This window comes from Magnolia sinica, chromosome 12 (assembly GCF_029962835.1).
Source record: "Magnolia sinica isolate HGM2019 chromosome 12, MsV1, whole genome shotgun sequence".
NCBI lineage: Eukaryota > Viridiplantae > Streptophyta > Magnoliopsida > Magnoliales > Magnoliaceae > Magnolia > Magnolia sinica.
This window is the reverse complement of record NC_080584.1, coordinates 47,958,404-47,972,197: the sequence shown is the minus strand read 5'-3', so window position 1 is coordinate 47,972,197 and position 13,794 is coordinate 47,958,404. Positions and strand designations below refer to the sequence as shown.

Here is a 13,794-nt window from a genome sequence, read left to right as displayed (position 1 = left end):
GGCACTAAAATCATTGGAACTCTTAATAAATGTGTTAAGATTGGTAAACAATGATGAGAAGCCACCACCAATGAGTTACATCTATGATGCGATGGAGAGGGCTATAAACAAAATTATGGACCAATTTAATTTTAGAGAATATAATTATAGGCAGTGTTCTAAGTATCGATATCGCTACAAGTTTCGCTGGTCAGGGATACGGAAATAATATCTATATCGCCGATAATATCGTTGATAATCGGAAATGCGGGGAAACATAGGGAAAACGGTAGAATTTTCAACGAAACTTTAGGAGATGTTAAAATATACATGTTTGCATATTTAGAAATTAATTTTTTTTTTTAAATGCAAAAAGACTGCATACCTAACAAGTTTCCATTTAATGGGACCTTAAAAGCATGTGCTGTTGTAAGAAATCAGTCCAACCATCCCCTCCAGCCTATTTAATCATCCAACCTTCCATCCAAACATCCATCGATATTGCAAAATATCAACACCACATGATCTTTCACGAAGAAATCATCAACAATTGGAAGGGAAACAAAAGATTGTGGTCTCAATATCTTGTATGTTGCGATATCGATAATATCGAGATGTTGTTATCAATATTATTAATGACAAATTGAACACTATAAACAACCATGTGCCCATGAAAAAAATAATAATTTTTTTCTAATAAACAAAATTTTGATTATATCAATACGTTAGCGATATTATTGAAATATCGTTGATACACTTATAATACAAGCATTACCTAGAATTTACATAGTCAAAAATATTGGTAATGCATTGGTGAAATTGATGCATTGGCAATACAAGCAATATTGTCCTTTCATATCCCAGATTTGGTCTTCTATTCTCTCTTAGTTTCATGTTTCCTGGGTATTCCCAAATTCGACGAGGCGGTTGCTAAAAGCTTCACACGGCGTCTCCCTTGGAAAGCAAAGATCTATGGTTTGGAGCATTTCCCTTATGGCAGTTTGGTGGGCAGTGTGGGAAGAGAGGACTGGGAGATGTTTTAAAGAGGAGTCTAATTCGATGGGTTCCATTGTGAAAAGAGTTCAGTTTTATATTTTCGAGTGGGCCTCCAATGTAATGCCTTTAAAAGATTGTAACTTGCTTTTATATGGAGACAACGAACTCGCTATCTCAGCGGGTTGGTTTCCTACCTGTTTTCCTTTTTCGTTTTAATGAAAGTCTCTGTTATCTCTCAAATATATATATATAGAGAGAGAGAGAGAGTCATGCTCCCCTGCGCACCTACGCACGTGCGCACCTTTGCACACGTGTCATGGGTGTCTAATCTGAGCAATCCATGTGATGCGGAATTCCATGAAACCTCATGTGATAAATTTTCACCCTGATCTAAAATTCTGTTGGGCCATAGCAAAGAGAAATGCAAATCAAGGGAGAAAAATGTTTTCGTTTTTCATGGGCCATCAAAGTTTTAGATCAAAGTAAAACTTGGGCCCGGGGGGTTTCACGAGGTGCTGCTTCACATGAACGGTTCAGATTTTGGATCCACATCACGTAGGATGGGTTCTCAAAAAAGTTCGTACGTAGTACGTACGAACTGGTTCGCAGGTGAGCGTTTCCGTGTGTGTGTGTGTGTGTGTGTGTGTGTGTGTGTGTGTGTGTGTGTATATATATATATATATATATATATATATATATATATATATATATATATATTGATGATTACATTAGCGATATTGATACGTTGGCGATACTTAGCGATATTGCTAATACCTGGAATTTCTGATACTACCAACATTATCGGTATCGCTACTAGTGTTATCGATATCGCCGAGCTGGAAATAAAGATAATATCGAAGATATTTCAATAATATCGGAGATAATTTGAACACTGATTATAGGCCTATATTAGATATTATAAATAGGAGATGGAGCAGCCAAATGTTATCTACATTGTATCCGGGTACTTACATTCTTAATCCAACCATATTCCTCACTTCTGCCGATCAAAGTGAGGAAGAGGAGACATATATAGTAGGCAGGCTTTCTTGATGTTTTAGAGAGAATGGTTCGAGACAAACCAGACTAATGAAAAAATTCCAATTGCCCAATTGGTCAATAATCCAAATTAACAAGAAAAATCAGATTGTTAAGATTGTCTAATCATGTGATATTCAGGTTACGCTCTATCGACAATGGGGCCATAATTTGGAAGGTCCATAATTAGCATGTATCTCATGCAAGCTTATTAGATCATGGGTTGCTCTAGTATGTACTAGAGGAACAAGTACACAATATGCTACTTCCTCCCATATGTGGTATGCTAGGGGTAAGGTCGTGTGAGTCACTCCAGTACATATATTGAAATACACAAATATTATAGAATATATAAAAAAATCGACGTTTGTAATTTATGTTAAGAAAGTAACAAGGCAAAACTTATGGCATATGATGGTCTGTACAATAAATTACGGATAAGAGAATGTGAAAAAGATGTCTTCAAACTTGCAAAAATGAGAGAGATGAAGGTTAGGGATAGATCATGTTAAATGCATTAACAGTGATACTGTGATAGCCAAGGGGGGCATTATTTAAGGATGATGAGGTCAATGAGAAGTGGAGAAGTTATGAACTTGAAGATAGAAGGAATTGTAACCTCACATGCGGCTAGAGACTTAGATGCTTTCGTAGGATTAGGATTTCTAAAATGAAAGAAGACTTGTGAAAGATGGAGACAAAAAAGCCCTAAGACCATGAAGTACACTAGATGTTTGGATGTGCACAAGAGGTATTGGTTTATTCTAGCCAAACAGCTCCGGCAAATTCTCAAACCTCCAACAAATTCTCATGGAGAGACAAGTGAGTTTCTAATTACTGCAAGCTTAGATTCGGGTTCAAAATTGAGCCCATATTTTCTGCATTCGTTATGGATGAGTCAATGCAAAGTTAATAATATGGAGGAATGTCTTAGAATCTCGTGGTGTACGTTATGTGTAGATGACATAGTTTTAATGGATGAGATGAGGGGGTAAAAGCAAAGTTAAAACAATAGAGGGATGCTTTAGAATCTTTTAGAATTAGTGGGCCTAAAACATAGTATATATAATGCAATTTTAGTAACTACAAGAGAGGAAATGAAGAGTTAATTAACATTGACGATTAAGAAGTGTCCCAAAAAGGCCATTTCTATATCTTGGGTCAATAATTCAGAAGCGTGGAGAGATTGAGAAGGATGTTGTTCATAGAGGTGGATGAAGTGGAGATGTGCTTCAGGAATTTCCTATGAACAGCGCATGCCAATGTGCTTAAGATGAGCATAGCATAGCTGAAATTAGGATATTGAGATGGATGAGTGATAAGAACAAGTACGACAAAATTAGAAATGAACGTATTTGAGAGCAATGTTTTCAAAATCGTTATCATATTGAAAATCGTAGTATGGGTTGAATCGTATCGTTAATCGTAAGATTTTTTACAATTTTCTTTAAATTTTGAAAAAAAAAATATGAAAAATATAAATAAATCAGATTTTTTTATTAACTCATCAATCTTCCTTTTGCCATGAATGTGCAACAAGTAATACCATGTTGTGGTAATGTTAAAGTAATCTTATTCCATTATTTTTGTCTTTCAAGAAATTTCTCTTAAAAAAAACATTCAAGGGTCCTTTAACAATTTATGATCTTGTTACCTTTCTTGAATGTAGAATCACAGTGGAAAAGCTACCTTTGATACTATAGACCGGCAAAAAAAAAGATATTTTGATTTTTTTTTTTTAAGATTAATGGAATTTTTATTAAAGGATGCTCATAACAACGAAACAAGGAAAGAATACAACCCAAAAAAAAAAAGGAAAAGACCCGCACAGGTCACCCTGAAAAGACCTAACACCCAGCTATTTTCCAAGCCGCAATCCACCCTTTAACTTGGCTCACAATTGCGTCAACTAATATAGAAGAGTTTTGAAACCGACGCCTATTCCTTTCCCCCAAACAGCCCACCACACCGCCAGGTACACCCTGAGCCAAGAATCTTCATCTCCTTCACCCCGTAGCCGCCATGCCATGCCCAAAGGAGATCGCTAACTGAGCCCGACATTACCCAAGTCATATCAAAAATTGCCAAAATACAGTACCACAATAATTGGGTATAAGGACTAAAAATAAATTAATGATCAATGGTTTCAGCATCTTGAAGGCACATGCAGCACATGTTGGGAATCAGCATTGATTGTTTTTGAAGGCTATCAATCGTGAGCACATGTTTCCTTCCAACCAAGCAAGTGAATGCCACTGCTCTAGGCAAGATCCCATAAAACTAGAAAAGGTACGCATGAGCCCCATGGGGGTTGGGATCATCAAGCAGGGGAAAAAATATATTATTTTGATTTCTAAACATCATTCCATAATACATATAAGTTAACATAATTGTAACCATCCATAAAAACATTATAGGTAATACATCAATTTGGTGCTTTGACTAGTTAAGAAGCAAGAAATCACAAAACAAAGCTACATGATTTAACATTGATGAGAATATATATCATTTAATATCTTATAAAGAACAAATAAAATAATTTACCATTTCTAAACAACTCTAAAAGCCTCCAGCAATTTAAAAACAAATAATGATAGCCAAGTGAAGCTTAAAATAGAAGAGAACAAGTATAATTTGACTCATAAATTGGGATTTGAATCGTAAATCGTAGAATTCAAATCATAGAATCGTAGGATTCATATAAAAAGGGATTCAAGGTTGGGATTCAAATTGTTTTGCTTAAGATTCAACTAAAATCGTATATCGTAAATCGTAAATCATAGGATTTTGACAAACACTGTTTGAGAGAGTAGCACTAATAGGTATTGGTGATAAGATGAAGGAAGGCCAACTTAGATGGTTCGCCCGCGTGCAACAAAGACCAAGAACTGCACTAGTTAGGAGTGAGTTGGTTGAAGGCTCTAAAAGGGCATGGGTAAAGCCCAAAAGGACATGGGTGGGCATAGTAAGAAAAGACTTCATGGCCTATGGTTTAACTGGGGATATGGTCCTTGATTAAGTGGAATGGCAAAATAAGATTTGTGTAGCTGACCCCATTTAGTTGAGATCAGGCTTAGATGATGATGATGATGATGACATGATGTTCATAAATGAAAGTATGAATTCAACATTAAAAAACTTAAATCACAGTGTAATCAACAATAACAATGGGAACTATAATTTGAGTTGGTAAAGTAGAGATCTAGATGATAAGTTGCCCATAATCCGGATAGATTAATTTGCAACAGAAAAGGCAGCTGTGGCATGATAGCACAATAGCACGTACCCATCTTTCATTGAATAAATAGGACTGATTAAGCATCTACAGTGGAGTCTCACAAAAAGTAGCTGATGCAACTTGGGTAGGACCTAACAAAGGGGCCAACTAGAACCACTTGAAATCAAAGTCTAGCAAGTCCCATTGTATCATTTCCCTTAATTAAACTGAGCTAAAGGGGTTGACTTTCCAACACAGATCAATGAAATACAGGTCTGCATTGACATCACAGGTGTTTGCTTTGTGCACCTAACATTGTTGTCAAATGCGATCACATATGCGCATACTGTTGATCAAATCACATATGCCATGACATATGTGATCCTGGCAAGTATGGGATGGCATACTTTTATATGCGACCAATATGCATCACATATTTCCCAATAGCCAAGAGCGGGAAAAAAAAAATTATTTTTTATTTTTTCCAATTTGGAGAACTTTTGGCTATAAATAGGCACTCATATCCCCTCCATTTTCACTATTCTTTACTCCAAAGCCCTAAATCTCTTACTCTTTCTCTCTTACACCTCTTTCTCTCTTACTCTAATCTCTCTACAATTATTTCAATTATGTTTTTTTTTGTATTTTACAAGTTGTGCTTACTTTTTGTAAATTAAGTTGTAAGTTATGACTTGTAAGTTGTTTCAAGTTATCCATTTATCAGTAAAATTTCTTTGTTCGAAGTTTATAATAATTAGTTATCTTTTAATGTAGCTTGTTGATTGTTTTGTTAAAATTTATATAATATAATATAAGTAATTAAATATATCAATTAATGAAACACTCAGACTATAATGAAATAAGTAAAATAACCCAATCCAATCATGTGTACTAACTAGACAAGTTTTTTCTCTCTTTTTTTTTAAGAATTTTTTCAATTTTTTTTCTTTTTTTCTTTTTTTTTTCAAATTTTGAATTATTTAAAATATATATATGTGCCATGGCATATGTGACAACATATGCTGATCGCATGCAATTGCATATGCGATTTGACAACATTGGCGTCTAACCACTTATGGACACACTCATGACTTGTTCATCGATGTGCTTAAAAGTCATGACCCAACCATCACAATTTAGTTGGGAGAAATGGTAGAAAGCAATGTTACCTAAACCGCCAACCCCCCACATTTTCCATTCCAAATTGCACCGACGAACTATGGATCATTTGAGATTTGGCTGTTTTTTTATCCAAAATTTTGGTGTTATACTCTTAGTGCTCATCAAGTCATAATGTAAATTGTAGAGATTTATACTTTGATATATGCAATAACATGTGTGTAGTATAATCTATGCATGAGGACCTATATAATACTCATTATTTCATATAGAGAATACACATTTATCGTATCAATTCATATATAAAACCACATTGCATTTACTTAGTGTATCTACTAGAGCAACCGAAATTATCCCAACCCTAGAGTACCCCATACCTATGGAAGTAACGTACCATACACCTATTTCTATACCGTGTACCAAAGCAACCCGAGATTCAGGTAACCTTGGTATAAAGAGATGTTCCACACCGCGATTTTGGAGGAATTGCTTATTGGCCAGATCAACCAATGACATCATTAATTATCCTTGACTTGCGAAAGCACATGCATGGTATACTCTTTTCATTTTGTACGGGTAATAATGTCCATCGATCATTGATCCAAACGACAGTCCATCCAGAATAGGACCCAACACACAACGGTTTGATTGCTGAACTATGGGTCCCACTTGCACAAGCAGAATCCAAGTATATACTGCATATCCTCCAGTCAAGGATCATATAATTCCTCTCAATCCATTCCCTAACCAAGAGACCTTGATCACTTCCATACTTAAAACCGTGTGTAAAATCTCCAACAGTGATCTGCATCTAAGGCTAATCACACATGATCCTCATAGCTCAATCTAATGTGGAAGAGAACCAAATTATCAAATTCCGTGGGGCCCACTCGTATGTCACCAACTGAACATGTGTAGGCGGGACCCATAAATTCACCGATTGAGGCTGACACGCTACCCGATTCCTTCATCCAGAAGAGTACCCAATACAAAACTCATATTTTAACCCTAAATCAAAACAAAATTTCCCCAATTCAAATCATGAATATATCTTAGTCCACATCGATTTTTCAACGCTCAAAACTCATGAGAGAGAGAGAGAGAAGAATCGGAAATAAAAACAATTCAAAACTGCAGAAAATCAGGTCCAGATTTTATTTTTATTTTTAAATGGGGTTTTAAAAACCCAAAATTTCTCAGAAGAAAAAAAATTTCCAAAACCATGTAATTTCTATAAAGACAATCAGAAAAAAAATCGATAACAGAAAAATCAAAAAGATCCTAATTGAAAAAGGAAAAGGAAAATCGCCGGTGGAGATTGATATACCTCGAGGGAGCATCCGACGGTGGTGACGATGGCAGCGGTGAGGTAGGACCGCGTGATTATCGGCATCTGTTTGTACCATTCTTCAACAGCTTGAGCCATTGCAGAGAAGATCCAGAAACCCAAAACAAAACCCTAACCCTAATCCAAACTTCTGAATTAGAACTGCAGTAATTTCTTTACGAGAGAGCCCGTGGAAATTATAGGAAATTCCAAAAGAGTTAAAAAAACGGATTTTTCTGAATTCGAGAGAGAGAGAGAGAGAGAGAGTCTGGAATTTTGTGAGCGAGCCAAAAACAGGCACTGATATCATCTTCGAGAGTTTTGCTGACCCACAAGCGTGTCAGAGGCGGACGCTGATTGGGTGCCCCCGCCAGGACCTAGCTAGAGACGGGCGGTTCTGTCAGAGGATCTGTGGGACCCACCGTGATTTCTATTTTTTATCCACTCCGTCCATCAATTTTTACAGATCATTTTAGTTAGCGATGCAAAAATGTATTAGGTTGAATGCTCAAGTTGGCCACACAACAGGAAGCAATGGGGGATTGAATTCTTACCGTTGAAAACTTCCTACGGCCCACCGTGATGTTTATTTGCCATCCAACCTGTTCATCAGGTCACATACACAGCTTGATCCGTGCCTCCGAGAAGTTTTGGACGTTTATCTTTCAATCCTACTAATTTTTCATTGATGTGATTAACTTGAGCCTTTAATCTACCTCCCCTTCCTGTCTATGCCCGGATAAAACACATACATCATCTCGGCCACATGTGGTCCTCGACAGGACCGTCCCTCTCTACCTTAGCTTTCGCGGTCGCAGTCCTACTCCTGCGCGTACAGTAATCGGTCCAAACAGGGCTACGTGAAGCCCACTACGATGTAAGTGTTTTATTCGCGCCTTCATTGTTTTTTTCGGATCAATTTAAGGTATGATATAAAAAATGAGGTAAGTCTAAATCTTAAGTGGCCCACGAAGTGTGAATTGAACGTCCACCGTTAAAAACCTTTTAGGAGATGGATAAATTTTGTATCAAGCTGATATTTGTGTTTTCACTTCATCCCTGTATACGTGACCTTATAAATGGGTCGGATGGTAAACAAATATCACAGCGGCCCGTAAAAAGGTTTCAGCTGTGGGTGTCAGTATCACTTCAGCTTCCTTTGATATGTTCCGCTACAGCTGCTGACCTGCCTCATTTTTAAGATCATACTTTAGAAGTGATGAACGGCGTGGATAAAACACTTACATCACAGTGTACCCCACGTAGTCCTCCCCGGATAGTGATGGTAGGGGTAGGACGCAATCCCAGTCTTGGCGGGATCTGACCGGTCCGGATTGAGAAATATACCATTGTGTGACTCATTTATTGCCCATTTACCTTTCAAGCCCGCTTCTTTTTACCTCACCGGAATAAGCCCCAGCTGTATGGACAGCTTTTTCTAGGTCCAAAATGCCCCTGCTTTTCCTACAAGTGGCACGGTTGCTGCTCGAAGGCCACTTCGAGTTGTACGACCGGTTCACAAGAGAGCAAAGTTATATGGCCCCATAGTTATGTATTTATTATATCCACAACGTTCATCCATATTCCGAGATCATTTTGGAGTATTATAAAATAATAGTAAAAAAAATTCAAATCCAAAGATCAATTGGACCACACCACATAGTAGCAAAAATTTGATTTTCACCGTGGAAACTTTTGTAAAGCCCACCATAGCATTTATTTTCCATCCAATCTATTCATAAGGTCACAAAGACTAAGATGAAGAAGAAAAACAAATTTCATAATATTCCAAAACTCTGTGACCCTTAAAAGGGTTTCAATGGTGGATGTTCGATCCTCTATTGCCTTTTATAGTGTGGTCCACTTGATAGCTAGATTCGTCTTATTTTTGGTCTCAAGCCTTAATACAAGTTTGCCAAATAGATGGACATTTTGGATATAACACATACCTTATAATCGGACTCACAAAAATTGGTGGGGATTACAATAAGGGAAAAAAAGAAGAAGAAGATCTGGGCCTATGGCTACGAATTATAACCGAAGTGCTATGCACGTTTTTTTTTTTAAAAAAAAAATTTACATGGAGAACTTTATTCTACCTACATTTTTCTCTAATACATATTTATATAAATATGTATATATAAGCATATAAAAAAAAAAAAAAAAAATCTCTCTCTTTCTTTTTCATTTCTTTCTTTTAACAAGAATATCTTCTAAACCAAAATTAGTTACTTAGCGTACCACATATGATTTTGGGGTAGGAGAAGCTGCTTTAGCCAGCCAACCTGGTTATTTTCCAAGATTTCATCAGGTCGATGGTCGAAAATCCATTTCAGTCACTTCGCAGTCAATTTCAATCAGTTCGCGGTCAATTTCATTTACTTCGCGGTCAACTCAATTCATTTCACATTTAATTCCCTTTACTTCACGATGAATTCCGTGCATTTCGCGATCAATTCCCTTCACTTCAAGGTCAATTCCATGCATTTCACAGCCAATTCCCTTCACTTCACAGTCAATTTCATGCATTTCATGGTCAATTTCGTGCATTTCATAGTCAATTCGCTTCACTTGACGGTCAATTCCATGCATTTCACAGTCAATTCCGGCGATTCCTCATCACTCCATGGTCAATTTCATGCATTTCACAGTCAATTCCCTTCACTTCATGGACATTTCCATGCATTTCACAGTCAATTTCGACGATTCCGCTTCATTTCACGGTCATTTCCATGCATTTCACGGTCAATTCCCTTCATTTCACGATCAATTTCGTGCATTTCAAGGTCAATTCGCTTAACTTGACGATCAATTTCATGCATTTCACGGTCAATTCTGGCGATTCCCTTCACTTCATGGTCAATTTCATGCGTTTCATGACCAATTCTCTTCACTTCATTGTCATTTCCATGCATTTCACGGTCAATTATGGCGATTCCGCTTCATTTCATGGTCAATTCCATGCATTTCACGGTCAATTCCCTTCACTTCATGATCATTTTCATCCATTTCACGGTCAATTCCCTTCACTTCACGGTCATTTCCAGTGTTTCCCCTTCATTTCACGGTCATTTCCAGTGATTCCCCTTCATTTCACGGTCATTTCCAACCATTTCACAATCAATTTCCCTTCATTTCACGGTCAATTCCCTTCATTTCATGGTCAATTCTATGCATTTCACGGTCACTTGCCTTCACTTCACGGTCAATTCTGTGCATTTCACGGTTAATTTTCTTCACTTGACAGTCAATTCTGTGCATTTCACGATCAATTTCAGCGATTCCCCTTGACTTCATGGTCAATTCCATGCATTTCATGGTCAATTTCCTTCACTTCACAATCATTTCTATGCATTTTTATAGAAATGACCGTGAAGTGAAGGGAGTTGATCACGAAATGCATAGAATTGACCGTGAAGTGAAGTAAAAGCGTCGGAATTAACCATGAAATGCATGGAAACAACTGTGAAGTGAAGGAAAATGACAGTGAAATGCATAGAAATGACCGTGAAGTGCAGGGGAAATGAACGTGAAAGGCATGGAAATGACTGTGAAGTGAAGTGAAATCGTTGGAATTGACCGTGAAATGCATGGAAATGACCGTGAACTGAAGGGAATTGACCGTGAAATGCATGGAAATGACCATGAAGTGAAGGGAATTGACCATGAAATGCATGGAAATGACCGTGAAGTGAAGGGTAATCACCGGAATTGACCGTGAAATGCATGGAAATGACCATGAAGTGAAGGGAATTGACCGTGAAATGCATGGAAATGACCGTGAAGTGAACAGAATTGACAGTGAAATGCATGGAAATGACTGTGAAGTGAAGTAGAATCGCGTGGAATTGACTATGAAATGCATGGAAATGACCATGAAGTGAAGGGAATTGACCGTGAAATCCATGGAAATGACCATGAAGTGTAGGGAATTGAGGAAATGACCGTGAAGTGAAGGGAAATTATCATGAAGTGAAGGGAATTGACCGTGAAACGCATGGAAATGACCATGAAGTGAGGGGAAATAGCTGTAATTAATCGTGAAATGCATGGAATTGATTGTGAAGTGAAGGGTATTGACCATGAAATGCATGAAAATGACTGTGAAGTGAAGGGAATTGACCGTCAAATGCATGGAAATGACCATGAAGTGAAGGGGAATCGTCGTAATTGACCATGAAATGCATGGAATTGATCGTGAAATGACTATGAAGTGAAGGGAATTGACCGTCAAATGCATGGAAATGGCCGTGAAGTGAAGGGGAATCGTTGTAATTGACCGTGAAGGGAATTGACCGTGAAATGCATGGAAATGACCGTGAAGTGAAGGGAATTGACTGTGAAATACATGGAAATGACCATAAAGTGGAGGGAATTGACCATGAAATGCGTGGAAATGATCATGAAGTGAAGGGGAATCGCTGTAATTGACCGTAAAATGCATTGAATTGACTGTGAAGTGAAGGGAATTGGTATGGAAATGACCGTGAAGTGAAGGGAATTGACCATGAAATGCATGTAAATGACCGTGAAGTGTAAGAGAATCACTGTAATTGACCATGAAATGCATGGAATTGACCATGAAGTGAAGGGAATTGACCGTGAAATGCATGAAAATGACCATGAAGTGAAGGGAATTGACCGTGAAATGCATGGAAATGACTGTGAAGTGAAGAGAAATGACCTTGAAATGCATGGAAATGACTGTGAAGTGAAGGGGAATCGTCGTAATTGATCGTGAAATGCATGGAATTGACAGTGAAGGGAATTGAGAGTGAAATGCATGGAAATAACTGTGAAGTGAAGTGGAATCGCTGGAATTGACTGTGAAATGCATGGAAATGACCGTGAAGTTAAGGGAAATGGCCATGAAATGCATGGAATTGACCGTGAAATGAAGTGGAATCGCTGGAATTGACAGTGAAATGCATGACAATGACCTTGAAGTGAAGGGAATTGACCATGAAATGCATGGAATTGACCATGAAGTGAAGCGGAATCACTTGAATTGACTGTGAAATGCCTATAAATGACCGTGAAGTGAAGGAGAATCACCATAATTGACCGTGAAATGCACGAAATTGACCGTGAAGTGAAGGGAATTGACTGTGAAATGCATGGAAATGACCGCGAAGTGAAGCGGAATCGCCAAAATTGACTGTGAAATGCCTGGAAATGACCGTGAGGTGAAGGGAATTGACCGTGAAATACATGAAAATGACCATGAAGTGAAGAAGAACCGTCGGAATTGACCATGAAATGCATGGAAATGACCGTGAAGTGAAGGGAATTAACCGTGAAATGCATGAAAATAACCATGAAGTGAAGTGGAATCGCTGGAATTGACCGTGAAATGCATGGAAATGACCATGAAGTGAAGGGAATTAACCGTGAAATGCATGAAAATGACCGTGAAGTGAAGTGAAATCGTCGAAATTGACCATGAAATGCATGAAAATGACCCTCAAAGAAAGGGAATTGACCGTGAAATGCATGGAAATGATCTTGAAGTGAAGAGGAATCACCGGAATTGACAGTGAAATGCACAGAATTGATCGTCAAGTGAAGCGAATTGACCGTAAAATACACGGAATTGACCGTGAAGTGAAGGGAATTGACCGTAAAATGCATGGAAATGACCGTGAAGTGAAGGGAATTGACCGTGAAATGCATGAAATTGACCATGAAGTGAGGGGAATTGATCGCGAAATGCATGGAATTCACCGTGAAATGAAGGGAATTAACCGTGAAATGAATTGAGTTGATCGCGAAGTGAATGATGAAATTGACCCTAAACTGATTGAAATTGATTGCGAAGTGAATGAAATGGATTTTTGACCATCGACCTGATGGAATCTTGGAAAATAATTAGGTTGGTTGGCTAAACTAGCTTCTCCTACCCCAAAATCATGTGGTATGTTAAGTAACTAATTTTGGTTTAGAAGATATTCCTGTTAAATGAGAAAAAAAAAAAAAGAGAAATTTTTTTTTGCATGCTCATATTACATATTTATATAAATATGTGTGAGAGAAAAATGTAGGTAGAATAAAGTTCTCCATGTAAAAAATAAAAATTTAAAAAAAAGAGAAAAAAGTTTATAGCACTAAGGCTATGGCT

General features: G+C 37.5%; 1 protein-coding gene across 1 annotated transcript in view; it reads right to left on the bottom strand.

The window, feature by feature from the left end:
- The window catches only part of LOC131221328 (derlin-2.2), a 31,304-nt gene extending 23,314 nt beyond the window's left edge, over positions 1 to 7,990 (bottom strand). The window contains exon 1 of the mRNA XM_058216545.1: positions 7,677 to 7,990. Within this exon, the coding sequence (XP_058072528.1) occupies positions 7,677 to 7,775 (99 nt within the window). The 5' untranslated portion in view covers positions 7,776 to 7,990. The remainder of the gene's footprint in view (positions 1 to 7,676) is intronic.
- Between the last annotated feature and the right edge of the window lie 5,804 nt (positions 7,991 to 13,794).